At 37.4% G+C, this 26,443-nt stretch overlaps 1 protein-coding gene across 1 annotated transcript in view; it reads right to left on the bottom strand.

Moving 5' to 3' along the window:
• VPS13B (vacuolar protein sorting 13 homolog B) overlaps positions 1-26,443 on the bottom strand; it is a 761,997-nt gene that overhangs the window by 137,710 nt on the left and 597,844 nt on the right. The window contains exons 36-39 of the mRNA XM_077748161.1: positions 22,403-22,798; positions 5,308-5,510; positions 3,575-3,782; positions 3,107-3,291 (exon numbers count right to left, since the gene is read on the bottom strand). Of these exons, the coding sequence (XP_077604287.1) occupies positions 3,107-3,291; positions 3,575-3,782; positions 5,308-5,510; positions 22,403-22,798 (992 nt within the window). The remainder of the gene's footprint in view (positions 1-3,106; positions 3,292-3,574; positions 3,783-5,307; positions 5,511-22,402; positions 22,799-26,443) is intronic.

Raw genomic sequence — 26,443 nt, forward strand, 5'->3', positions numbered from 1 at the left:
GTGTAAGGCATTTATTTGTTTTAGCTATAATATTTCATTTAATTCTTGCAATATCTCTGAAAGGTAAATAACATTAATTCCAGTGTTCACTTGAGGAGCTGTATCCTCAGGAGCAAGCCCAAGGTCTGGCACTGCAAATGCTCAGGGAAAAAGCTGTCATATTGAATCAAAGCTATGATTCATGCAACATATTTTCTGTTCTCAACAGCAGCTCCAAGGAAACAAAATAGTTTGTATAGTTCTAAGATTGCAACCCTGAGAGGTATTTCTACAAATGAGGCTCACCCCAACCCTCTGGCCAAATTCTGCTCCTAGTGAGGGGAACATAAGGATTAGATCAGGAACTTAGCAGCATGGCAACCTTCTCCCAGTCCTGCTTTATTCCTCCATCACAGTTATCAAATTCTGGGTGTTCCTTCTTACTGCTGACCAAACTCTCCCATTCACTTATAGTAGGTCAACCTTCTCTTGATTCTTAGACCAGCATCCTTGTCTTTGAACTATGCTCACATCTCAGTTCCTGTCTCTCCAACAAGATGTGAAATATGGCAGGACCTCTCTGATTGATACCAACTCTTTGCTGGTTATAGCCTGCCAGGCTTCCCTCATGTATTGCTTTGCTTATGTGACAAGTCCACCATCTAGAACCGGGAACTGTCCCAGATCTCCTGAACTACTCCAGCTGACTGCAGGATCATCAGCCCCCACTCTCTCTGGTCTAGCCCATGCTTATGTGTGATGAAAAAACGTCTGACAGCTATCGCCATGGTAGTAATTGGTAGTCCTCATACTTAAAGAGCACACACTATGTGTCAGGCATTGTTCTATGTGTCTTTCAAACATTAATTCCTTTAATCATCATGCTATCAATTGCCTCATTTTATTGATGGAAGAAAAGCAAAACAAAAAAACCTGAGGCTGAGAGATTAAGTTACTCGTCGAAGGTGACACAGTGTGCAAGTGGCAGCATCAGAATTGGAACACAGGCATTCTGGCTAGAGTTCATTCCCTGAACCATAATGCTCTTTTGCCTCTCCACTGTCAGTGTGAAGATAAAAAACATGTCATCAGTGAATGTACTGACTCTCTCTAATGCCTTATTTAATACAAGTAGTTGTATTAAATTAACTACCACCAACAGTTAATGTATTAACATGTAGTTATAAATATGAACCCTAAAAGCAGTTAGAGAGAAGCCCTTACATAATACTGAAACTTTGATACATGTGTCTTTTCATTTTGGTTAAAACTACTGAAGATGTTCTACATCTGGACAATTCTAATAAGATAGGAGTTTTCAAAGATATTGCTAATAAGATAGGAGTATTGAAAGATTTTGCTATAGTAGAGAAGATAATCATGAATATGATCTTAAAAGAAGGGGAAACAAATTTAAGAATTTAAAGAATCAAAGCAGAGATGCTAAGAGAGTAGATTTTAAAAATTTTCATCACAAGGAAAAAAGTCAAAGTAGACTGTTGACATCTTCGTAAATAGTTCTGAACACTCAAGTTCATTTGACATAACGATAACAGATTTTATTGTTACCAATTCAGAAGATGAACATCTGACTCAATATATTATAATCAGGAATTTAAACAAGAATTAAATAAGCATATAATATTTTTAATTTTAATATGCTAAAATGCTATTATGAATCTTGGATTTCTCCTATTTGTTAAAGATGGAGAAGTCATTAAAAAAACTGGTGAATATCTCTATGTACCAAAGGCTGGATAAAAGTGATGAAGAAATACAAGAAGCTTATTTTCTAATGGTAGCGAGAGAGTAAATAAATAAATGCATACAATAATTCTAATAGCAATAAGAGCTATGAGGAAAGTAAAACAAGGTAATGTAATCTAGAATAAAGAAGTGGTAGAGAACCAGCCACAATAAGACATGTGAGCTGGTACCTGGCTAACAACGTTGGGGAAGAGAACAACAGAAATGACTCCTAGGGGGTACACTCAAAGAGAAAGAAGAGGTCAGTATGGCTGGAACACAGTGAGACATGGGGAATCTGGTATGAGACCAAGTCAGAGAGGGCGCAGACTGGAGGTCCTTACAGACTGGAGGTTATAGCAAGATGGTTCAGTTTTGTTCTAAGAAGCAGAGGAAGGCACCCTCAGGTTTTAAATTAGGGGAGTGATGTGACCTGATCTACATTTTGAAAAGATCATTTTTGCTGCTGTTCGGAAAATGCATTATAGGAAGTCAAGAATGGAATCATTGAGACCAGTTAGGAAGCTAGTGTATATAAAGCAGGGAACAAACAGGTGGTAGCCTGGACTACAGTTGTCCCGCTAAAAAGAAGGGTGTAGATGGAATAGGACATATTCTGGAGGCAGAACTGAAAGGACCTGTTGATGAATTAGACCTGGGGAGTCCAGGAAAGAGAGCAATCTCACTGCTCTGAGTAGATGGTTGTAGTAGTAGGTGGAAAACTAAGAGGAAAACAAATTTTTGGAGAAATTCAGATCTGTAGGATATTAATGAGTAGAATGATAATGTAGTGTTATACATAGTGACATTTATATTAAACTCTGGGAACTGGCATGAACAAATTTTCACGAAATCATAAGGAATAGGATCTCTGGTTAGAGATCCTACCTCAAGCCTAAGACTAGCTCTGGAAATGAAGATGAAAACTGAGTCATCCATCCTGGCCTTCTTTGGACATATTTTACCTCATAAAGCAGTTCCAGAAATGTTGAAAAGTGTGACCACATAGTAGGTATTTAAAAAATGTGTGTTGAACTGGATGACACCTGTCCCATTACAGTTAGAGACCATATAACATAACCTACCTACAAAAGGGCTAAGAGTGGAACTGAAAACTCTCAAAATTCCCATGTATTATAAATCTGAATTACATTATTCCCTACTGTAAAATTTCTAAAATTTATTAAATATATATATGTGTATTATATATATAGTTATATATATATATGGATATATATATATATGTGTGTGTGTGTACACATACATACATATATTGTGTATGCTACTGATGGAAAAAATAGGTATGCTCTAATCTTTTCTCCTAGTACCTAGTCAGTACTTTTCCACTGCTTTTATTTAAAAATGAATAGTCATCACCTACCTGTAGCATGTCGCCAAGGTCTGCTGTGCTAATATCCGGATCCTCTGTGGTGTTGAAGGGCACGGGAGTTATCCGTACAAGGGTGAGCACTCTAGGTTCCGGATATCTCCATAACATCATCCCTGGGCTATCTTCAGTTTCATTGTAAAACAAGACTTCATAGACACCAGGCATTTTCAGAGGTTCTGTAAAATGAAAAGATAATTAATTGTATACTTTTGGAAGGGAACATATTGATTTATCATAGAAAGAGAAAATTATGAAGATAAATGAATAAAAAAGGCTGGTGGATCATTTTTATCTTTTTATGTGGTTTGAGACAGGAACAAATTAAGAATTTTCCTTTAAGAGAAACGAATGCTAATGTACTATTCTTGTACTGCAGGTATTAGAGTACTTTTTCCAGTGATCTTGCTGTGTTACTTAGTGAATGTGCAGTTAAAACTCTCTCTCTCATAATGTACTTACCAGCGTCTCGTATATACTGGAATAGGCCTGTCCGTAGGTCATCTGAACTTTGTTCACTTTTAAACATCTGGTTCTTCTCTACAGGAGATGGCATTTGTGGCACTGCTTCAGGAACGTGCACTGCAAAATTTCCCTCCTGGTTAAGGTATCCATTGAGTAATTCATGTAGAAGAACTAAACAATTCAAATGTTCTTGACCCCAGAAAACCTTTAAAAATCATATGAAAAATTTTAGTGGCTTTGAAATACAAACATTTCATGAGGATAATTAGGCACAATCATACTTGAATTAATGCATTCATTATGTTCAATTTAATTATTGACAATAACTGAACTATAATTTCTAAGAAGTCATCGACCTACGGGATGAAATTCTATTACTTGAGTAAATATATAAAAACGAGAAATCAATTACATCATATATTGTGTGAATATCAATCAATTTTCAGTGCTGAATTACCAAAGAAATTATGTTAATGAGAGGTAATTTTTATGAGTTAACTTAGCTAAGAGAGAAAACAATACCTACTGCAGTCCGAGAGAAGGCACTGAAGATCCTCTAGGCCAAATGTTAATAAAATACTAATAAAAACCTTGTGGAATAGCTTCCTACATCTTGTCATGAGATTAAATAAACACATCTTAATTATAGGGTTCCTTTCTTTGCACTTTTACTCATCAGAGAATGAGAGAGGGAAGGTGCTCAATGCACCTGAACTCAGAAGTATCTAAGGAACCTGATTAACAAATGTTCTTAATACCACTGATGGCACTGTGCCTGACACAAGATGACTCTTTTGTAATTAGAAAAGTCTATAATCAGAAAAAAAGTTTAAAGAGCCAGCAATTCTACTCCTAGTAACACATCCAAGAGAAATGAAAACATATGTCCACACAAAAACTTGTACCCAAATGTTCCTAGCAGCATCATTCATAATAGCCCAAAGTGGAAAGGACCTAAATGTCCATCAACTGATGAATGGATAAATAAAATGTGCTACGTCCATACAATGGAATATTATTTGGTCCATTAAAAGAAAAGGAGTACTGGCACCTGCTACAATACGGATGAACCTGGAAAACACTATGTTAGTGAAAGAAACTAGTCACAAAAGATCACATGTTGTCTGATTCCATTTAAATGAAATGTCTAGAGAAGTAAAATATGCAGATAGAAAATGGAGTAGTAGTTGTCTAGACCTAGAGAGGGGATTAGAGGGTAATGGGGAATGAATGCTCATGGGTAAAGAGTTGTGAGGATGTGTGTGTGAAAATGTTCTAAAATGGATTGTAATGATGATCACACACCTTTGGGAATGTACTAGAAAACTACTGAATCATACACTTTAGTTATGTGAATTGTACAGTATGTGAATTTTATCTCAATAAAACTTTTAAAAAGCTTAATAAGAAATCAGTCTGATAATACCCTTTCTTGCCATATCAAAATTTAGTGAAACAGTTAAAAAAAATGAACAAAGGTGGGGGCAGCTGGTTGGCCCAGTCTGTTGGCTCAGTCTGTTAAGTGTCCAACTCTTAATTTTGGCTCAGGTCATCATTGCACAGTTCTAGGATCTAGCCCTGAACACAGCTTGCTTACGATTCTCTCTCCCTCTGCCCCTTTCCCCCACTTACGTGTTTTGTCTTTCAAAACAAAAACAAAAAACAAAAAAAACAAATGAACAAAAGCTAGTTGAAAATTTAGGGGGAAAATGTGGCCGATCTCCACAGACCTGTAGCAAACCTCCTCTTAAATCAATAGATATTTTTGGTATGGACTGCTCTGGGCCTGGATTGCCACTGTGTTTACACCATTTAGCTTCCAGATTCACAGTAGCACAGCATGGTCCTATCAGAATCCGATTTCTTTCTTTGAGACTTGTTTTTAGCAGAAAATCACTTATGCTGAGTAGAAATGATGACCCAAGGATTATGCCTGGAAAAAAAAAAAAAAAAGAGAGGGGAATATGTTAGAATTACCCCTTGTCAAAAAAATATGTTTGAGCAGGAACTATCTATATTTTTTAAGAGCCTTCCTTCATCCTTTGTCAGAGTCTTCTTTTTCAGTTGGCCTTCCCCCACGTTTTTATGCCACTTATACAGAATTCTAGTTGTGAAGCAGGTATACCTCATTCACATTCCTAACAAAGAAATATTTGCCAAAACATTATGACTTTTTCCATGTGTGAGCATTTTAAGTTTTATGAGTAGAGACATTTTCATTAAATTGTTCAAGTTTTTCAAAACAACTACATTAAGAATAAGAACAGCTGCTTCAGTTGTCTATTGTTACCCTGATGGGAAAGGGCAAGTTTCTGTGATTTCTTACAGTTAACAGAGTATAGTATATTACTTTGCTAGACACTCAAGTTTTTGACTGGCCCATGTTAAAATTCAAAACAATCAAAATATATAACATGTGTTTTCTAAAAAATTTTAGTTTAATCCAAACTTCACACATCATAACCACTTGAAGTTTACAAAGTCTTAAAAACAGATAGTGGCAGGTTAGATTTATGAGAAAAACTATATGCTATAGTTCAAANGGTTTTCTTTTGAACTTAAACTAGAAGTGTAGATCAAAACCTTTTCATAAAACCAACGGCACACTTTAAGATATTTGGATGCAAAGTTAGACTGGTGGGTTAACTTTCCCCCAAGGAGCTCATATTCTGAATTGTCATTGTGAATATTGAATTACACCAGACCACGTTTGTAATGCCCATGGCTTATTTTTCTAATGATATTTGATCCTTAAAAGAGATGAAAGATTAAAAAACACCTTAGGCCCACAGTATACACGTTTCTAAGTACAGTGCCCACACTGACTTTTCAATTCTGTGGAGACTTGAAAACTTCATTTAGGTTGTATGCTCCTACTACAGAAATAAAACACGGAACTTCTAATCTTCCATGGAAGATATCACACTCACATAAGTCAGGGCTAAGACTTTTGTTAAAAATTAGGATGGTAGAAATCAGTTTCTTAAAGTTTTACATGATATTGTGACACTAAGACTTCCATTTCATTGACACAATTTTCTTGATTCACTGCTACACCTCACTTAAAGAAAAAATGAAACAGAAAATTGGAAAAAAAAAAAAGAAAGAAACAGGCCCTCAAATACCCAAGAATCAAAAATCATCTCCATTGATGGAGTTTAGAATTCAAGTCGTAACTTCCTGACATTTGCTGAAATATGTTTCATTCATTGATTGAATCATACCAATTTATTATTGAGAAACTTGTCAAAATGGGATTATGAACATATAGGCTTGATTCAGTACAATCATCTGGCAAATGAGTATTAAGGGAATGTCAGAATTACATTTCTCTTTATTCCCAAATACATGCATCTCCATTCTGCCCTCCAGTGAAATACCCAATTATCTCACAGTAATCTTAATGTGAATATTCCATTGGTTCCTCATACACAAAATGTTTAATTCCAAAGGCCTTCTAGGTTGCTTATCTTATTCAATGTTTCTCATTACCTTGTCACAAAACTGGATTAAAAATAACCTCAGGGCCCACTTTGGGGGCTCTTGTTCTCTTATTCCAAGACTTAATTTCTATATCATTCTAATCCATCTCCATTATTTTAAAACATCCAGGAAGAGAGACTTTGGTAAGTTAAGTGATTAACAGGGAAGGCCACAGCATATTCAAGCTCCAGTAGACTGACCATCCCAGAGGCAAAGACCATCTTATTCAGTATAGCACTGGCAACGACAGTAAATCTTCACGATATATCCCACCAAACTGAGTTGTCAGTTTACAATCTGATCCAACATTCATCTCAACATATTTCTTAATTGACAGACAAAACAGAAACATGCTGAAATCTTTGTCATTCTTCATTTTGCATCACTGTGTCTCAGAATAATAAGGCCCTGGGTGGAGGAGACCTTAGAAGCCATCCATTGCAAGTCCTCCTCCTTTAAAAGAAATCACACAAAACGCTTTTTATTTTGAAACAATGTTAGAATCACCTAAAAGTTGCAAAAATATACAGAGTTCCCATATACTCCTCACCCAGCTGTGTAACCATAGCAGAAATACAGAAATCAGGAAATGAACACTGATATCATACTATTAAGTAATCTATAGATCTTATGTAAATTTTGCCATTTTCCCCACTAATATCATTTTTATGGCCCAGGATCCAAACTAAGATCTGCATTGAATTTAGCTGACAAGTTCTCTTAGTCTCCTTTAATCTATGGCAGATCCTCTAGCATTCTTTGTCTTTAATGACTCTGATGCTCTTGAATAATCCAGGCCAATTATTTGCAGAATGTCTCTCAATTTGAGTTTATGTGATGTTTTCTCATTAGAATGAAGTTATACATTTTTGGCAAGAATCCCAAAGAAGTGATGCCCTTTTCAGTGTATCATACTGGAGTGATATTGATGTTTTACTATTGGCAATATTAACTCTGATCAAATGGCTAAAGTGGTGTCTGCCAGGTTCTGTCACTGTAAAATTGCTATTTTTCCATTTGAAAATGACAGATATCTTGTGGGGGAGATATACGAAGACCATGAACGTATCCTCTTTTACATCAAACTTTTACCCACTAATGTTTTAGCATCTATTGATGGTTCTTGCCTGCAACGATTATTACTATGGTGTGTGATATTGTTGATTTCCCATTCTTCTTACTTTTACATTTCTTAATTAGCATTCTGTGGTAGAAAGAGCTGTCCCTTCTACCCTATTTATTAGTTGAAGTATTTGTATGAGTATGGACTCATGGGAATTTATTTTATGTTATGGGTTATAATCTAATACTATCATTTAGTTTGTTGCTTAAATTGATCCAGATTTGGGCACTGAGAACTCCTTCAAGTTGAGTCCTGTGTCCTTTGGATATGCTCCCATCATTTTTTGAGAACTTCTTTATTTATTGGCCATCTAAACTGTTTTAGGCTTATCTAATATTTTTCCTATCTCATCTCTGGCAACAGTCATTTCTCCAAAGAGCATGAATTTCTTTTGCTGAAGAATGGTACCTAGAAAACAAAATCTGGGTGGTAGGTATGCTAACTGCTACTAGGTATCACTGCTTCTAGGCCATCTGAGCAGAGAGGGCTAAGTGTGTGTGTGTTTGTGTGTGTGTGTATACACACATATATGTATGTGTGTATATATATATTTATGTATATATATCAGTCATGTTTATATATGCATCTGTATTTCTGTATCTATCAGAAAATATATTAAAAATCATGAATTCATATTGATACCTCTGGTTCTAATCTAGCACCACAGAATGGTTTCTAGCCTTCTCCATTTGCTTATTTGTATCTCTTCCTATGATAGTGAAAAACCTGCCGAGTACCCCTTCTAATATGTTGATTTCTAATCATTCCTAAAATATCACTTTGACATGGTCAAAATTAAAGAAAAAGAACTAAGACAGACATAAAGGACAACCATGGGAACAAAGCTAATTATCAAAGAAAAGACTATCAAAGGAAAGGGCTAATATTTATCTTTAGGAGTCTCGTTAAGAATGGGCTTGACAACATTCCGTCTGGAATATATAGATGAACAAGATTACTTTTCTTACTCTATAACAGCTTTCATTTATATACAGGTATTTGTAAGCATAGGATAAAAATCTCTGTAGAACTTAATACATACAGAATTTGGATCTTACTAGATATTTCTACTTTGCAGGAACTACTTCAAAATACTGCTAGTGTATTGTCTAAATTAATTTCTGAGGTTTTGCCTGAACTAGTACTGGGATGACAAAATTTGCATCATTATATCTTATGTATATTCCTCAGAAAGTGCCTACTTCTTTTCATTAAGTAGGGTTGATAGAAAGTTCTTCTTAATTCTCCTAAGTTATACAATTAGAAATAGTTATTATTGGGGTGAGGAAGGATGTGAGAAAAATTCTGAACTTGAATGATTACAAACAAATATTGAAATGTTGACAGCTTAAACACGTGACCACCTCACTGCTGTCCTACAAATCCTATATATTTTTTTTTTTTTTGGTTGGGTAAAGAGAATGGGATACTTAGAATTTTTGGAAGAACAGAGATAAAGATAGGGCCTGTAACCTCAGGAAAATGGCCCAGAAGTAGGAAACCAATATTGGGAAGCCTGCAATAAGGAGAAAGCAAGCCAGCCAGACTCAGGTGAGCAGTGAGGAGGGCAGGAGGAGACACAATGTGCCCCAGATACAGTGGCCTTGCAATTGAGGCAGGCACTCTTCCAGATGTAGCTTTATTTCAAGAATAGCAGAATCTAGGACTGCTTTCCCAGGATGTAGGCTAGTAGGGCTGGAAACCTGCCATACTTTTTGATTTTCATGTTTGATACTCTTGGGAGTTTGATTTAGTTTAAGGATGAGCATGAGAGTCAATGAAAATCAATGAGATAGAGTAATACTTTAAGGAAAGTGACCTTTCCTCATGTTCCCTGGTTTTGAAATTAACAAAATGAAGGTGCTGGAGCTGCTGGGAGCCACTGTGTGGGGTCTGTGGCCGAAGCTGTGTAACACAGAAGGAACCTAATGGATTTTGCCATGACTAAAGACAGCCCAAGCTTTTCACCTATATGAGGCTGCTTAAATCAGCTTCGTTTGGGTTTCCTGTCATTTGTAACTCACAGAATCTCAACTGATACACATTCTCGAACTAAAGGGATTGCCAAGGGTAATTCACAGTCGTCTATTTTTCCTCCCACCCTCAATCTCTCTTTCCAGTAAATTCCTCTACTCTTATGGCTTTACGGATAATTTCTTATGACAGTATTCAAAAACCATGCCTAATTTCTTAAGCAAGTGTTACTCCCATGCTTCTATCTACTTGTAAGGTTTTTGGATATACAGGATCACCTCCACCTTGATATTTATGTGTGCATGCGTTCATTATTCAACCAACACTTACTGGTTATCTACCGTATACCGGATATACAACAGTAAAATCAATTAATTTGCAATTTTCTTTCACAGCAGATTTCTCCTTGGCAATTTCACAGCCTCGAGTTTTGTGATCTCAGGAGGTACTAGAGGGGAAAAACCCAACCAACAACATTGTAATACTGAGTCTGTTAAGCAAGCGACCTGTTGAAACCCATGGGATACTTCCCTATTATCATGCACATCTATTTTTTTTTTCACTTTGTATTCTACTTTGTGCTGTCAATTCTTTCACTCTGATCAAGTATTTGCTTGGTAAGTGGCTCTTCATTCTTTACTTTTCCCTTTCATCCTTTTCCTCACTAGTCTACTCCTCACTCTATTCTTACATCTTTGTAAGCCTTTTACAGTTTGTACTTGCCTCTATGTCAGGCCTACCAGCATCAATGATGGACTTGTTTAAACACATAGGTGGCACTGAGAATTTAAGATGCCTATGTGGGCAGTGAGGACACAGAACAGGCACTGTTTAGAGAAAACACATGCCTTGCAGACACAAATGTGCCCTGTCTGGTCCCTTCTGTCCCTTCTCTGTTCTTTTGTGCCATACACCTACAAGGAGATGAGGTGTGACTCATGCCTGAGGCTTATGCAACTGACTTAAGTCATACGCATGTGCCCGTTTGCCCACTACACGGGCTGCACACACCAGCGTACTGTGGCTTTGCTCCTCAGTGAGGGGTTCCAGTGGTCTGTGGCACCAAAGAAAGGTTCATCCACAATTCCCAGGTTTTAAGTTTAAAATAGAATCTCCATTACCTTTTGGACATTTTCCTCCTACAGTTTTAAAAAGCTACAACAAAATAATAGAAAAACGCGTTAGTTCAAGTGGTTTTAATCTTGGTGTAAATGACCAGTAATAAGAGGTTACGATGATCACTTAATAATAAAGAATGGTGATGAATTTCACAAAGGGTCATTTATAAACGGTGCACCAAACTTCACACTTTTACCACAAAATATGAAAATAATCCCTGGGACTCATGACAAGGTAATTAATTTTCCTTTTCCCTTTCTTTCACTCAGTGAGAAGCCAGCCTATGGGACATCATCCCCTCCTTTTTGTTTTTTCATCAGGAAGCATGCTAAATACCTTCCTTGGGATAAAGTGAATCTTGTCTTACATATCACCACATGCGTGAACCCAGGACCACAGAGAATACTCAGAGCTCATGTAAACTGGATACTTACACACTTTAAATCTGGTATAAATGGCAAGAGAAACTGAGTTCAGGAATGCTAACTATTCCTCTTCCTAGTGGACTAATGCACTGTTGGACAAAACGACTACATACAAAAACTATAAAGTGCTATCATCTTAGCATTGGAAAAGGCTTAATGGTTTTATGGCATTTTACCTCTATGTGTGTGTGTGTGTACAGGTCTGTGTACATATTGCCAATATGACAAAACATTTACATTTGTTCTAGCTGGTAAATCTATAGGTGTTCGATGTGGTATCCTTTACATTTTCTGAACTGTTAATTTCCCCCCTAGACTTCCAAAAATAGTATGGAGAGAAGAAAAAAAAATAAAGAAATATACTGGTCACATATACTTTTAAAGCATGAATATTATTAAAGTTATCAGGTCATTTCTAAAATCTTTTAATTTTGAAAAAATTTGAGGCTTTTAGCAAAGTTGATCAGCTTCCCTTAAAGTTAACAATGTATGCAAACTATAGTACAATTCTCAAAAGCCAGCAAATTAACCTCAGTACTACTAATTTATAGAGCTTATTTGAATTTCAAATTTCTCCCCTCCTGTTCTTTTCTTATTCCAGAATCCATTCGAGGACCCCACACTGCACTGAGCAATTGTATGATCAGGTCATTCTGACCCAGTATATAACTTCTTCTACCTCCTTCCATTCAACAGAATGCTTTTCTGCCTGATTATTCTATTGGTCTCTTTAAAAAATCTGTTTGTATTTTTAATTTCAGCTCTTGCAAACCCATGGCAGATACTTAATTAAACTAAATGAGGTGTAACAACATTGAGAAGTAATTTCAGAAACAACTGGTATGATAAACAAATAATCTTGCTTGCTTTGCATCCTGACATACTTTTCATTGAGTGTAAAAATTTAGCTCAAGGAACAAGTAGTTTCATGACCTTTAAAATACTCCTTCACAAGACTAATAAATGCAAACCACTTGTTTTGGAGAATGTTTACAAAATGCTGCCAGCCCTACATTGTCAGTCTTTACTACACACTTGGTAAGGCTCCTATTCTCTACATGCTGACTGTGCAAAACACAACCGAAATTGATGCTTCTGTGTGTCATGAGAAAGAATACTCAGTGATGACATGTGCTAGCAAAACATATCCAGGTATTTTTTCCACAGCTGAAAATAATCTAAGGCTACTAGAAAATCAGCAAGCATGAGTTAGATACATCTACAGGTCAACCTGCATAATTGTGAAGCATCAGGGTACCTCAAATAGCGAGGAAGAAAAAAATAATGTATAAAGATCTATAAAGAGATGATCCATAAAGAGATGACCATAAGTAACTAGATGACCAGAAAAATATTTTATAAGTATGGTTCATAAAGAGATGATCAGGACACTTCTGATTTCTAGTTCCTTCAACTAACAATGCTGAAGTACATAAAAATGGCATTTGGGTATTTTAACCATGGGGGGGAAAAACTTGTTTATCCCCCTTAATCAGAACATGTAAATTGATCAGATTGTACTTAATTATTCTATTTTGTAATATGCCTGTATATTTGTACCTATTAACATAGTAAACTGAAATACAGAGCAAGATTAACGTATGGATCAAAACATAACAAAGCTGTCAGGGAACTACATGGATACTGATGTTTATGTTGAAAGGGGTGCTGGTGCTCTCGAACAAATTTACTAAAAAGCCTAGATGTCAAAATAAGAGCCCAACTGGGCACTACTGACATGTATCCCACCCCATCCGATGACTTCTCCTGGGTGGCATTTCCAATCCCCAGGTACTCTCGCCCAGTCCTCACCGGTGAGTAAAAGCTGAGAGCCCCTACTCTAAGCCAAACATCTTCATGTAGCCATAATAAAATGACAAGAAGCAGGAACAGGCATTTTTTTTTTCTTTCACATAAAGAAAGGGAATTACTCATCAAAGATGAAACTGTCTACTGAATCGGCTATTTATACTTGCCCTTTGTCTGGGCAAAGTATTTTTTGAGAAATGTTTTAGAACTCTCGGGTTCTAGAAAACACCTAAAAATACCATAGGGTAATGGAGGATAAGCTTTGCCTCTTCCTTCCTCTCCAACCTGCCACCATGCTCACTGTTTTCATAGTAGTGTTAGTTTGTTAGAAAAAGAAAACTTGATTGGACCATGTGGCTCTGTTTTTTGTTTTGTTTTTTTCTTCAGCGGACTGGCAGATCTGACTGTGCACATTGGAAAGTATATGACAACCTTCTTCCAGAGGAAAGAACAGCAGTAAATACACGCTTCAAAAGTTTCTTAGAGGAATACAGTAGCTGGTTAATTTAATTACATGAGGAAACTGCTGTGAATTTTTTTTTTTTAAGTAAGTTACATGGATGGAAGAATTGGTATAAACTTAATCAAGCAGTGTTGAAAGCAAAATGACTTGCTTAATAATTTCCTACAATGGTTTAGAGATTAGTCTTGATCTGCATAATCTAGGTGTTTTAGGACCGATATAACAGATGACTAAAAGCCAGGGGACATGGGATAGCCCCCATTTGGCCTCGGAATGTTCTTGGGCAAATCACTTAATTTTTTACCCTAACTAAAGTAGGGAGTTAGGACCAGCTCAGTGGGCCTCAACCCAGGATTCTTTGACCCTGAGGGAGTTCCACATAGTAATGGTGGCTCATGAGGCGTTTTCAGTATTTCAAAGAGGCTGAAAGAAATCCTGAATCTATCTGAAACAGGCTTGGGGATGTGCTGAAGTTTTTCTTTTGGGGTCCAGTCGTATCAAATCGATACAGTTATGAGAGCTATCTAATCCTAAGTGCAATGTGTTTGGATCATGAGGTCTATGAGAAGAAAGGATAAAAGAGGGTTCTTGATAAAGAAAAGGAAGATCACCAATTTTAAACTCATAAATTTGATGATCTATGACCTCAGTGTTCATGTGGTGTTGAGAAGGAAGGGAAGGAAGATACAATAAGAGCAATACTTACAGAGGAATTACATAAATCTGTGCCAAGGAATGTGTAGGGTACTCTGAGTTAACTATCTCACCTAATCCTTTCAAGAAGCCTGTGAATTAAGTATTTGTGCCTTCATTTTGGAAATGAGCTTTGTTGTAACTTTTACCACGATCAACTGCCAGTAAGTAGCAGGGCTAGGATTCAGATTCTCTCTGCCTCCTTCCAGCACCAGGTTGCTCTATAAAGACTACTGCTATTAGTTAGCTCTTAGTAATTTCATTTTTCCAACTGGCAACAGGGTTGTGAATAAGTGCTTTTTCCTGTCCTCAGCTATCTTTCACGGCCTCAGTATGTTATGCCAACATAGCCTACGGGTCCAGAGGCCCAGCCAGAGAGCAAAAGAACATCTAAGATGTGTCCTTAGTCACTCATCACTGACGAGGTTGCTTTGCCAGAAACTTTCCTAGCAAATAGCCTACTCATGGCTTATGTGGATGAGAGGGTGATTTGCTGTGACCACAGGCAAAAGTAAATGCTGTCACAGATTCAGTGGAGCGGGGGAGAGAGATTAATCCTAATCTCTTTTTTCCACAGTCCCCGCACTCAGGGTTATGACAATTCTTGTCCATTTCATCTAATAGTGACCTTTAAGGTGCTATCATTAGGACATAGAGGAAAAGCTATTAAGATCTCCAGTACCTAATTACTAGCTAGGACTGTATACATTTCTTCTCTAAAAGCACACTGCAGTGAGATATCTTTAGGTCAATTGATATATATATTTTTAAATCTCAAAGGCCCTTTTTCCTCTGGTCCCTTGAACACTCTGTTTTAAATAGGTATATATGGGAAATTTTTACCAGTTGCCCTTCCCCCCTCCCAAATGTATCTAAAACTAGAGAAATCATTCTTTACTGTACCTTTGTTAAAACTGAAGTAGAAATAAAAAGGATTATTTTTCTATCGTACTTAAGATATGAAAAGTCCACTGCAATGGGATACAGTTCTAAAATATATAACGTAAGGCCAACAGTTTTCTAGTTGTCTTGATTAAGTTTGGAATTTGGTAACTAAAAACAATAGAAGAAATAGACCAATGTAGCTAGAGACAGGATTGAAGGTGGATACACTTGGAAGAGTATAATAATTGTACTGGATTTCTCATTAGAAGGAGCAGAGTCCTAGGAAGACTTCACATTCCCCAAGAGAACCGCATTTACACAATTAACAATTCTTTTGTTGGAAAAAAAGCTTTCATTATTGCATGTGGACACATGTGGGCTGTGTAAAAATATAAAAGATGTGTAACACACGGTAAACAGAAAGTAATGATCTTAAACAGGCCAAATCCTTGAACTCGTCATTAATAAATGTCTCTCCTGCATTCGGCTACCCGGGTTGCTGGGAGCCTGTTTTCTTCAAGTACTTCAAACACTGAAATCCAGGAACATTTATTATTTTAATCCATTACAGGCAGTGCTTGATTTAACTTTATTGGTTGTGGTGGTGGTAGTGGTTATAAGTGGGGGTACTGCAATGTTCTTTTACACATCATTTCAAAAGGGCTTAATTATATTTTATAGTTTGGGCCAGGAATTCTGCTTGTTTTTTGTCTAACAAGGTTCAAATGGAGTTCAGGTCGATGATGAATCAGAAGAAAAAGTCAGAGATGGTTATCTCTCTAAGATGAGCTCATCTCCCTCTACGAAAGGCTGGGCAGGTACATCATGGTCACCATGCCACAGCACACAACAGGGCTCAACGTCCGAAGGTGGTTACTTACTAGATGGTTTTTAACATATTAGAAATTCAACCCAGCGGTTATCTTTTTAATTCCTAAAGTTACTCTCCTATGTATTTTAAAGGCTTCCCATTGGAATCCAAAGTAGCTATAGTAACCACACACCACTAAAATAAAAAATGCACAGGAAGAACAATAATTGCATCATAGACATTTAAAAAAATGCACAAACATTTTAAAACAGAAAAACTTAAGTATCCCAAAATGAAAGACCTAGAAGGCTGCATTAATATAATTTGGTTAAACAAAAGAGTAAGTAACCGTGTAAACATATCTGAACAGCATTTGTCTCCCAGTGGGTTTTTTCTTTTAAAAAACATAAGGCATTCTTAAAATTTTACCTCTCTTTTTGAGGTGGGGAAAAAAAGATCTAAGACAATAGTATTAATATTGCCTGTGATTGTCCTAAACTCTAGCTAATCATATATTATGGTAACAATTATGACAGAGAGAATAAAATTTGTACAGTGGGACTTCTTCTCCACTGCACGTGATTTCTAAGAAGAGGCTGAGAGAATTACTCCCCAAGAGAGTATTTCATACATTTATAGTCTTTTTTCCTATCATATTAGAGAAATAATATGACACATTAATTTGAAAAAAAGTTATGTGAATTTTACTTTCGCTACTTATTTCTCGTTCAACTTTTAGAACTTCCTATTCTACTTCTTTTGAATGTTTCAGTAGTCCATCAGTATATACAGAAAAACATCACTGTTGAAAAGAATCAGTAATCGAGATAGGCAATTTAAGAATAAAACAAGAGAGATACTCCAGTTCATCAGTAGCAACTTTGAACCTTGTTATAAAGTAGTAAGAGGGAATCTGACCAGGATTAATAGTGGTACTCAGTTCTGAGATGAGGGGTGTCATGTTTCAGGGACTCTAGGCCATCTGTTCTGCCTGCCTATGTTTTACTTCTGCAAAACTATAAACGCACCTCTACCTCAGGGACTATAGAAAGGCATTAGAAGTCTTCTGCTTTCCATTATCACAAGATTCAGTAACTCATTTCATTGTCAAGATAATCCCCTTTTACTCTTTCTTTTGCGCTTGCGGGGTATGCCAAAATGACAAATAAAATCCCAGATGTTACCGACCCAGTGAGGTCTCCACCTTTCCTTGAGTGTTGGGTTTAAGCTACTTGGGACATAGTGTCAAAAATGACAGGACCCTGGTGCCCACACCCAATATTCATTAAGGTTTGTTAGTGATTTGTATAGCTGTCTACAAGCTGTACTCCTACTTCAATCCTCAGTGGTGGCTTGAAAGTTAAGTTTGTCCTCTGGCTTTCACTGTCAAAGAACTCATTTCCTATTGTTCAGGCACTGGAAAAGAGAAGCTGTTTCTTTCTAAAAGTAACAAAAGTCTTTGGGGTGTTGTAAATGGCTTGCTATTGCAACATATTATTTTAGGTAGTCATATCTAATTTAATGTTTTATTTCCCTTTAGGCTTACTTGCATTTCTGCAGCATCCAACGCTACGACGACGCCTTAAGAGATTTTCCTCAGGAGATCCAGTTAACTATGGAATGAAAAGCTGGAGCTCCACTTTGTATCAATTAATGACTGGTTTCACTTTTCAGTATATAAAAAGGAACTTTAGGTGCTTTGCATTTGATTGGTCCTAAATTCAGTGAACACAAGAAGAGGCATTTGTGTACGTGAAAGAAACGTGGTTATGCTTTCTTCCTCTCTACTTTTGTTTATACACCAAGATAAGTACATCTGGATGACAGAGACTGGGGTAGTGAAAGTTATTTGAACTATAGCTCTTTGACCAGAAGGGGATCAACTCATTGCTTTATGCCATGGATGAAAAGTCCCCTAAGTGCTAAGGAAAGAAGATCCTTGCAACTTTTCCCCAATTCAGACTAAAACGCTGCCACCACGGTGGCCTCACTTAGGCTCTTCCCCCAACCCTCTGTGCCATCTAGCTTGTTCATGCCCTATTTCCCTTTTTCTTACCCACATGGAGGTTGCTAATCGCACTGTCGCTGAGCAAGAGCAAGGAAGCCTAAAGTACAGTTATTTCACAGCCTGAATTGCGTACCCTTGTTTGCCAAAATCTAAGGAGTGCTGCCCTAATAGAGCCATAATTTACTCTGACAAGGGGAGCTAACGTCTGCAGCTCACTCCCCACCCTGCCTGTGCAAAGTGCAGCACTACGTTCACAATTTATAGCTACGTACTTATGGTTTCTCCAAAATGGCACACTTCAAACGGCAAAAAGATTTTGTGTTGGGTGTGTAGGTAGGGAGACGGGGATTGTTTTTTTTTTTTTTGTTTTTTTTTTTAAAGAACACACTGTAGAACGGGATGGATTTAATGGATAGCAAAAGAAATATTAGCAGCCTTAAAATGTTTCAGAAAATAAGATGTAACCTCTAAATGAGATTCGCTGTTTTTTTTTTTCAATGTTATATACTAACTTAAAAAAATCTAAGCATTACATCTACTAAAATCAGAACTTTAGGACCCTTTTACCGAAGACGTAACGAAGAACATAAGTACCCTAGCAGAAATACGAGTTCCGTTATTTTAAGTCACTGTTACACCAGCATCTGCAGAGGAGAATTTAGAAAAAATCAAGTCCCTTGAAACTCTCATAGTTTGGGGTCACAGGATAGGACAGAAGGCTAAGAAAACTTGTAGACTTCCTTTTTTTAAGTTGAAAATATTTAGCCATTTCATTTTCTTTCAAATGATGACCACATTTCAGTAAAATAATTTGTACATATTTTGTTGCAAAAACCAGTAAATGAATAGGAGAGTGGTTCTCGATTTAAGTGTATTATCAATATCTTGGGAAGATTAACTTTCCCCTGTCAGGCTTTTATCATCCCTTTCTCTATACTCTTCCCTTAAACTTAGGACGGTTTAGATGATAAAAAATACAATCATTAGATGAACTCAAATATTTTTTTTGTACCTTACAGCCTATAACACATTCCCCATAGTGTTTCTCTAAATATTACTTAGAACATAAGATTCCTCTGGCATTACAAGTCTATTTCAGCTCCTAAATTAAAACTCATCTGGAAAGGACCGTTTTACCCTGTTTATATAACATTGTCACATAAAGAGTGTTAAAAAAAATATTTCACTAAAAATAGCTTGCGTAAGTTAGGGATTAGAGTAGTTTCTGCTGCTATAATTGTTCCTTTGTAGTTTTTTCCATGATGTTTTTGTAGTGTTTTTGACTGTGTTTATTAAAGTCAGCACATCAAAAAGGATCAAAGAGAAAGTGAGTGAGAACCAAAGAAACCCCAAGTGTGTTGTCTCATTGGGGAGTTATGCAGATTCGCGTAAACAAGTGCAAATTGCTGAGGTTTTAATGAAAATTTTCTACGATTATTTTATCTTAAGTCATTCTATACAATAACATCTGTATAGCAGATGGCTATACTGTACCAAGGCAATGCTCCTTTTTCTTTCTCTGTTTAATAGTACATCTGAGATGACTACTTTTGTCACTGTGCTCAATTTGGTTCAGCAAATAATTTGAAAAGTGCAGCTGCTGCAGATGGTCACAATAGTTATATAAACTGTAAAATCAAAGACACAGTTAGGTATTTCTGTATTAGATTCAAACTATAAAAATCTGAAATTAACTCTATTGAGCTCAGAGATACACTATAAAAAAGTTTAGTTCGGTGCAGAACGATGTCGCCTGCAGAATATGAAAAGAAAAACAACTACTGGTAAGAGGGGAGTGTGTGTGTGTGTGTGTGTGTGTGTGTGTGTGATACTTTTTACCACTCATCAAAAATATACCTTGAATACAGATTCAAGTATATTTCATCCAGGTTGCAAAGCATGACTTTTTAAGATATTCTATATAATGAAGTTAATGTTCAAAGCTTAAATTACCTTTGACTTAAAAGTTTTGCTTAGCTAAAAAATCAATTTCTGAAAAATATGTAATAGTCTCTCAAGTATAATTTCTCAGAAATCATCCATCAGCGATAACTAGAACTTAACCCAATTTTATTAAATTATAATTAATTGTTATACTGCTGGCTTTGTCACCTTAAACTGTTTGAGCAAGCCACGACATTGAGGAGAATGTAGGGAAAACAGATTTGGTGTTCGTTATGTTCTCCTAATAAAACTGTTCTTATTAAATAGCTACCTTCAATTTGATTGGATTTGTTGACACAAGTAACTGTTTTAGAACGTTTGTTGGACACTACACGTTAGACTTGTCTAAAGTACGTCTTTGTAGGAGCTATAGTTTCTAATTCTGTGTTTACCTAGATTTAAGGGCATGACTGTAAAAGGGATAGAGCTATGTAGTTTTTCTAGTATGAAGGGGAAAAAAAACAAGTTACAAAAGCAGAATGAGTCTACTATCTTGTAGCTCAGTGAGAGGATTTTAACTACATTTCAGAGATGTTTACTGAGGACAGACACCACTAAAAGTGGGTAAAACAGGAGTAGAAAATAAGTAAAACAAGAAATGAGGATGAAAACAGAAAAGGGCCTAGAACCGAATACAGTCGATTTAAATTCTTCCCCTCCATCTGAGTGTTAACCTTTCCTTACTATGATTAAGGTACAACTAGAAAGGCATGGGAATGGGCTCAGCCTTGTCTGGGTTGCAATTTATTTGTGGATAAATCAGGCATTGTAGCCTCCAGTGTTTCATAGTCTTTCATGTCCCGTGGACCTTACATTTTTCATTTCTAACTTTTGAGACAATAAAACAAAATACAGTGCTTTTAGCTGGCTTGGTCGCAAATATTTCTGGTGAGAAAGAAATAAATCATCTACTTTTTGGCCTAAAATGTGTACTTCTCCACCATAAACTTTCCCTTTATCTCTTAAACTACTGTGCCCAAACTGGCTGTGTGGAACTAAGTTCCAGTGAGTCTCCAGCTGCCGCTTAACTACTTCTTAGTAAGCAACTAAGTTCCATACAGTTTCAGGATTTACTTTATCCCCTGTACTATCCCTTTAGCCCCAATTCTTTCCTGCAAATTAAAGTGGAAAAAAATGTTTCCCTTTGGCTACTTTTCCTTTCAAAGTAAAACGTCTGGCATCGTGCCCTGAACCCACAGTAGCAGGTTCTGTGATTGAAAAGTGTTACTTCCCACCTGTACCTTGTCTTTCCTCTTCCCCTCCACCCACTCCTTCTGCCTACCCTTTCTGATTCAGTGTGAAAGAGCACATAACACTTTAGGCATGGTAGCAAAAGAAAGAAACCACAGATGTCACTGCCTGTTAATTTCTCCGCTCTCCACCCGTCAATGGCATCCAGTTTGCAGAGCGCACGCCACTCTTTGCTAGGCCAGGCCCTGAAGCTCAGCCTGTTCTCTGCCAGGTATTGCTGCCACCGTCAATCATACTGTCCTTGCAAAGATGGGCCTCGGTTTCTATTACTATACTTTGTGCAGTACACCTGGCACCAGAACAATTTTTTATCTTTTTAAATAAACCGTGACCAGTGCCCGAAGAGAGTGCATCAGAATCACCTGCAGGGCTTTTGGAGCACAGATCTCTGGGCTCCAGGCCCAGGGGTTTTGATTCAGTAGGTCAGGGGTAGTGACATTTCCAACATATGCGCTGCTGATGCTGTTGGTTCTGAGGCCTCACTTTGGAAACCACTGATCTGAGGGCTAACAATTCCTGATACTCCACTGCTCCATTACCACTATTCTAGGTAAAAAGAAATTTAGAAATGGACGGTTTTGGTTTTGTAGGCCTTTGTAGGAACACACTCGAAGAGATGGATACAAGCAGTTTAATTTAGAGTGTTAAAATATTTAGGTTCAAAGGATTTGTTATAAAATTGTCTGTTAAAATACGGTCACAAACCAGAAATATCTCCATCTGTAGTGGTCCTTAAAACTTTCAGCCTCTATTAATCTTCAAAATCATGAGTTTTCAGGTGTTAACAGATCATATCATCATCTCCCTCTCCTCCCTCTCCTCTTTTCTGTGACTTACCAGGTATTTTTGGTGCTGCTCTGACATTAAGGCTTCCTCTGAGGGTGGATAAAGATGCTAGCAGGCATGGTTTACTAGGATGCGGAATGGTTTCCATGGAGACCACAATCTGAGTAGTATGGACAGAAACTTTTTGAAAACAAGAAATAGTTCTCCACAAGTTTTCTTGAAATGGAATCTTTTGTGCTCCTTCACCATGAACTTTAGATTTAGACAACTTTCCACGGTAACATTTTGAGGCTGGAAACTCATCCTTATTCGACACGGTGTCCGAAGGGGTTGAGGTCTCTTTGCTGTGTACACTTCTTATCTTCTTTAAAAAATGGTTTATCTGATCCAGCTTGGTAAAACTCAGGTTTGCTTTCAAAGGCTTTGATATATCCAAGTTGATATCTGCTATAGAATTAAAAAAAGGTAAGAAAATTATTGAAGCTCTGTCGTTGAATATAAGCCCTTCCTTCCCCGGCCAGCTCCTATTTAAGTTTCCCTGCACTTGCACGGTGGACTCATTAGGATGCCAGATGTTATCATTCTTTCACTCATCACCTAACTATTCTTTCCATGTAGTTATTCGAAGGAACACTTTCCCTGGACGACTTACATGTCTACCTTCCTGTCTCAGTCCATGTGACTGTTCCTGATAGACTGAAGGCCACCCATGGACATCTATTTCTGCCCTCTCACTCTGAGGCAAAATTAAGCAGCGATTTCAGTTTATTACTGGAACAGGTGTTCTTTCTTCCAAGGTAAAAGGACGCCTCCTAGTAACTGGCACAATGTTTGACACAAATATTAGCATGAAAAAATACCTGTCCAGGGGCACCTGGGAGGCTCAGTTGGTTAAGCGTCTAACTTCGGCTCAGGTCATGATCTCATAGTTAGTGAGTTGGAGCCCGCATCAGGCTCTGTGCTGACAGCTCAGAGCCTGCAGCCTGTTTTAGATTCTGTCTCTCTTGCTCTCTCTGCCCTTCCCCGGCTCTCTGTCTATCACTCTCTGTCTCTCTCAAAAATAAATAAACATTAAAAAAATATCCGTCCAAGCAGCCTTCCCTACTCTGAGTATACGCAGAAAAAGCTGGTTTCCCCTTTGTGACCTGCTGCAAACCAGAAGAGTCTCTTACATCTTTCCCTACATTCTGTGTTCTAAAAAATTTAAACACCCCACCCAACGAAACAGGTGTAGACTGAGATCTCTTACAATGTACAGCCTGTTTTATATGTACCATATACCAGATGTTGTCCTTATTTGCTATTGAGTTACCTCACATTAAAACTATGTTGTGTTCGCTTTCTTCTGTTTTTGTTATCAGTGAAGACATAAGACTATAAGCACCATGAAGCCGGAGCACATCATACATCCTTATACCTAGTGCCTGGCCATGCAGTGTCTTGCCTATGTTTGAGCTCAACCTAACGAGTGTTCTTTTTACTGGAGACCAGGCATGTAATACAAGATACAAACCCAGATGAAGCTAATGGCAAGATCGTGAAGCAGATAAAGTTAATTTCTGTACCTTTCTTCCTAAGGAGGACCTCTTCTTGTCCTCCTCACCTTGCCGTTCTCTCCTGACCACACAGGTTCCCTCAGGCGCCATCCTTTCTAAGTGTGCCTTCCCATGTGTTTCTTTAATCAGGCTCAGCAAAACTCTGAGCGTCCTGGTTCTAGTTAGTTGTCCACTGGAAAAGATCAGGCATCTAACTTGTCCTTTGCAACACTAAAATGTTCCCTCTCCCCCTATTTTGTTTTTTTTTAAACAGAAACAAACCCCAACTTAAATGAGTTATTTTTTCACCTCCTATTGACAGGCTGACTCACACACCATATAATTTACCTATTTAGACTGTATAATTCAATGTTATTTTCATGTTTGTTTATTTTTGAGAGAGAGAGAGAGAAAGAGACAGAGTGTGAGCAGGGGAGGGGCAGAGAAAGAAGGAGACACAGAATCCAAAGCAGGCTCCAGGCTCTGAGCTGTCAGCGCAGAGCCCGATGCGGGGGCTCGAACCCACGAACAGTGTGATCCTGACCTGAGCCGAAGTCAGACGCTTAACTGACTGAGCCACCCAGGCGCCCCAATTCAATGGTTGTTTAGTAAACTCACAAGAGTGTGCGATTACTGCCTCTATCTACTTCCAGAACATTATCATCACCACACACAAAGCAATCCCAGCCCACTTAGCAGTCCATCCCACCCATCCCCCGCCTCCAGCTTCAGGCAACCACTAATCTAACTTCTGTCATCATAGATTTGCCTCTTCTGGACAATTCATATAAGTAGAATTATACAGTATTTGCCTTGTAGGTCTGGTTTCTTTCAGTTAGCATAGTAAAAGGTTTTAAGGTTCGTTAATGTTGAAATATGTATCACTAGTACTTATTCCTTTTTGTAACTGAATAATCCTTCATCATATGGATTGACCCCATTTTGTTCCTCTACTAGCAGTTAATGAACATTAGAGTCGTTTCTACTTTTTGGCTATTATAATGATGCTGCTGTGGACACTCATTATGTGATTGTGTTTTCAATTCTCTTAGGTATCTACCCTACCTAGGAGTGGGATGGCTGGGTCATATTTAGTTAAATAATCACCTTAGTGGGTATGTAGTGGTAGTCCACTGTGATTCTGATATGTATTCCCTGAACGATGAATGATGTTGAGCACTTTTTCATGTGCTTCTTGGCCATTTGTATATGTTCTTGGAGAAATGTTTATTCACATGTTTTGCTCATTTTAAAATGGGGTTGTCTTTTTATTACTGAATTATACAAGTTCTGTGTATATTCTGGATACAAGTCCCTATCAAATACAGGATTTGCAAATATTTTCTCCCATTCTATGGATTTTTTCAGGTTTTTTTTTTTTTTTTTTGATGCTATCATCTGTAGCACAGAAGACTAATTTTTGTGAAGTTCAATTTATTATTTTGCTTATGCTTTTAGGATCATATCAAGAAACCATTGGTAACCCAATGTCATGAAGATTGACACTTAGGCTTTCTTTTATAAGTTCTTTAGTTTTACCTCTTACATTTAGGTCTGTGATTGTTCTTGCATTAACTTTTGAGTACTGTGTGAGGTAGGGGTTCAACTTCTTTCTTCTACTTGGGGGTTTCCTGTTATACCAGTACCACTTTTGAAAGGCATTATTTTAGATTTGTAGAGTTGGCATACTGAAAGAAGCTGGTGGGCTAAATACTTTAAGGCAATTGGATGGTTTGAATGACCCATACGTTATTTGCTCTGCCTACACACCCTTTACATGGGCTTCCAAATTCCATGGCCTCAGAGAAAACACTACTACCTTTTGCCACAGTGAAAAATAGAGGATGATCTTAACAGATGAAAGCACCAATAGGAAACCAAAACAAAGCAATAGCAGAAAGAAGACTCACACGTTGGGGCCAGAAGCTATCTGCCTTTGTCTGGATTCATAGTATGCAGATCTAAACGGAGGGTCTGAGTGTTCCTTCTGAAGCCCTAGACACAATTTAGTGATCCATTCAGAAGTTGCCCAGTGTCCACCTAAACCAACTGCAGAATGTAAGGGATCCATTTTCCCTGTCTATAGACTGTCAGATCACTGGTGGAATGGTATGTATGAGTTGCTGACTACTACCTTGATATGGATCCTGTCATTGTGGTCCCAGTGACACAGAAAAAACTGTTTACACCTCTGGTTATTTATTACCTTAACTTATCCTTTGAGACTTAGTCCTTGAGTCACTTCCTCCAGGAAATCTTTCTTGACCCGTGTGGCAGAGTAAGATGGTGCTCATGCAATGCTTCCAGAATACCCTGTGCATTGTGGCTCACCAAGCACCTATTTATATTGTTTTTATAGTTACCTTCTTACATATCTGTCACAGTTCAGTGAACTGTGAACTCCTGGACAGTAAGGGCTGTCGTACATCTTAATATTCTGAGTGTCTAAACTATTGTCCAGTCCACAATGAGTACTAAATGGGTATTTAATGATGCAATGAAGGAAAAAAACGAATGAAAATTCATGAAAAATGAAAAATCTTTCCTTTCCACTGAA

The sequence above is a fragment of the Crocuta crocuta genome, unplaced genomic scaffold, assembly GCF_008692635.1.
Source record: "Crocuta crocuta isolate KB4526 unplaced genomic scaffold, BGI_CrCroc_1.0 scaffold39, whole genome shotgun sequence".
Taxonomy (NCBI): Eukaryota; Metazoa; Chordata; class Mammalia; order Carnivora; family Hyaenidae; genus Crocuta; species Crocuta crocuta.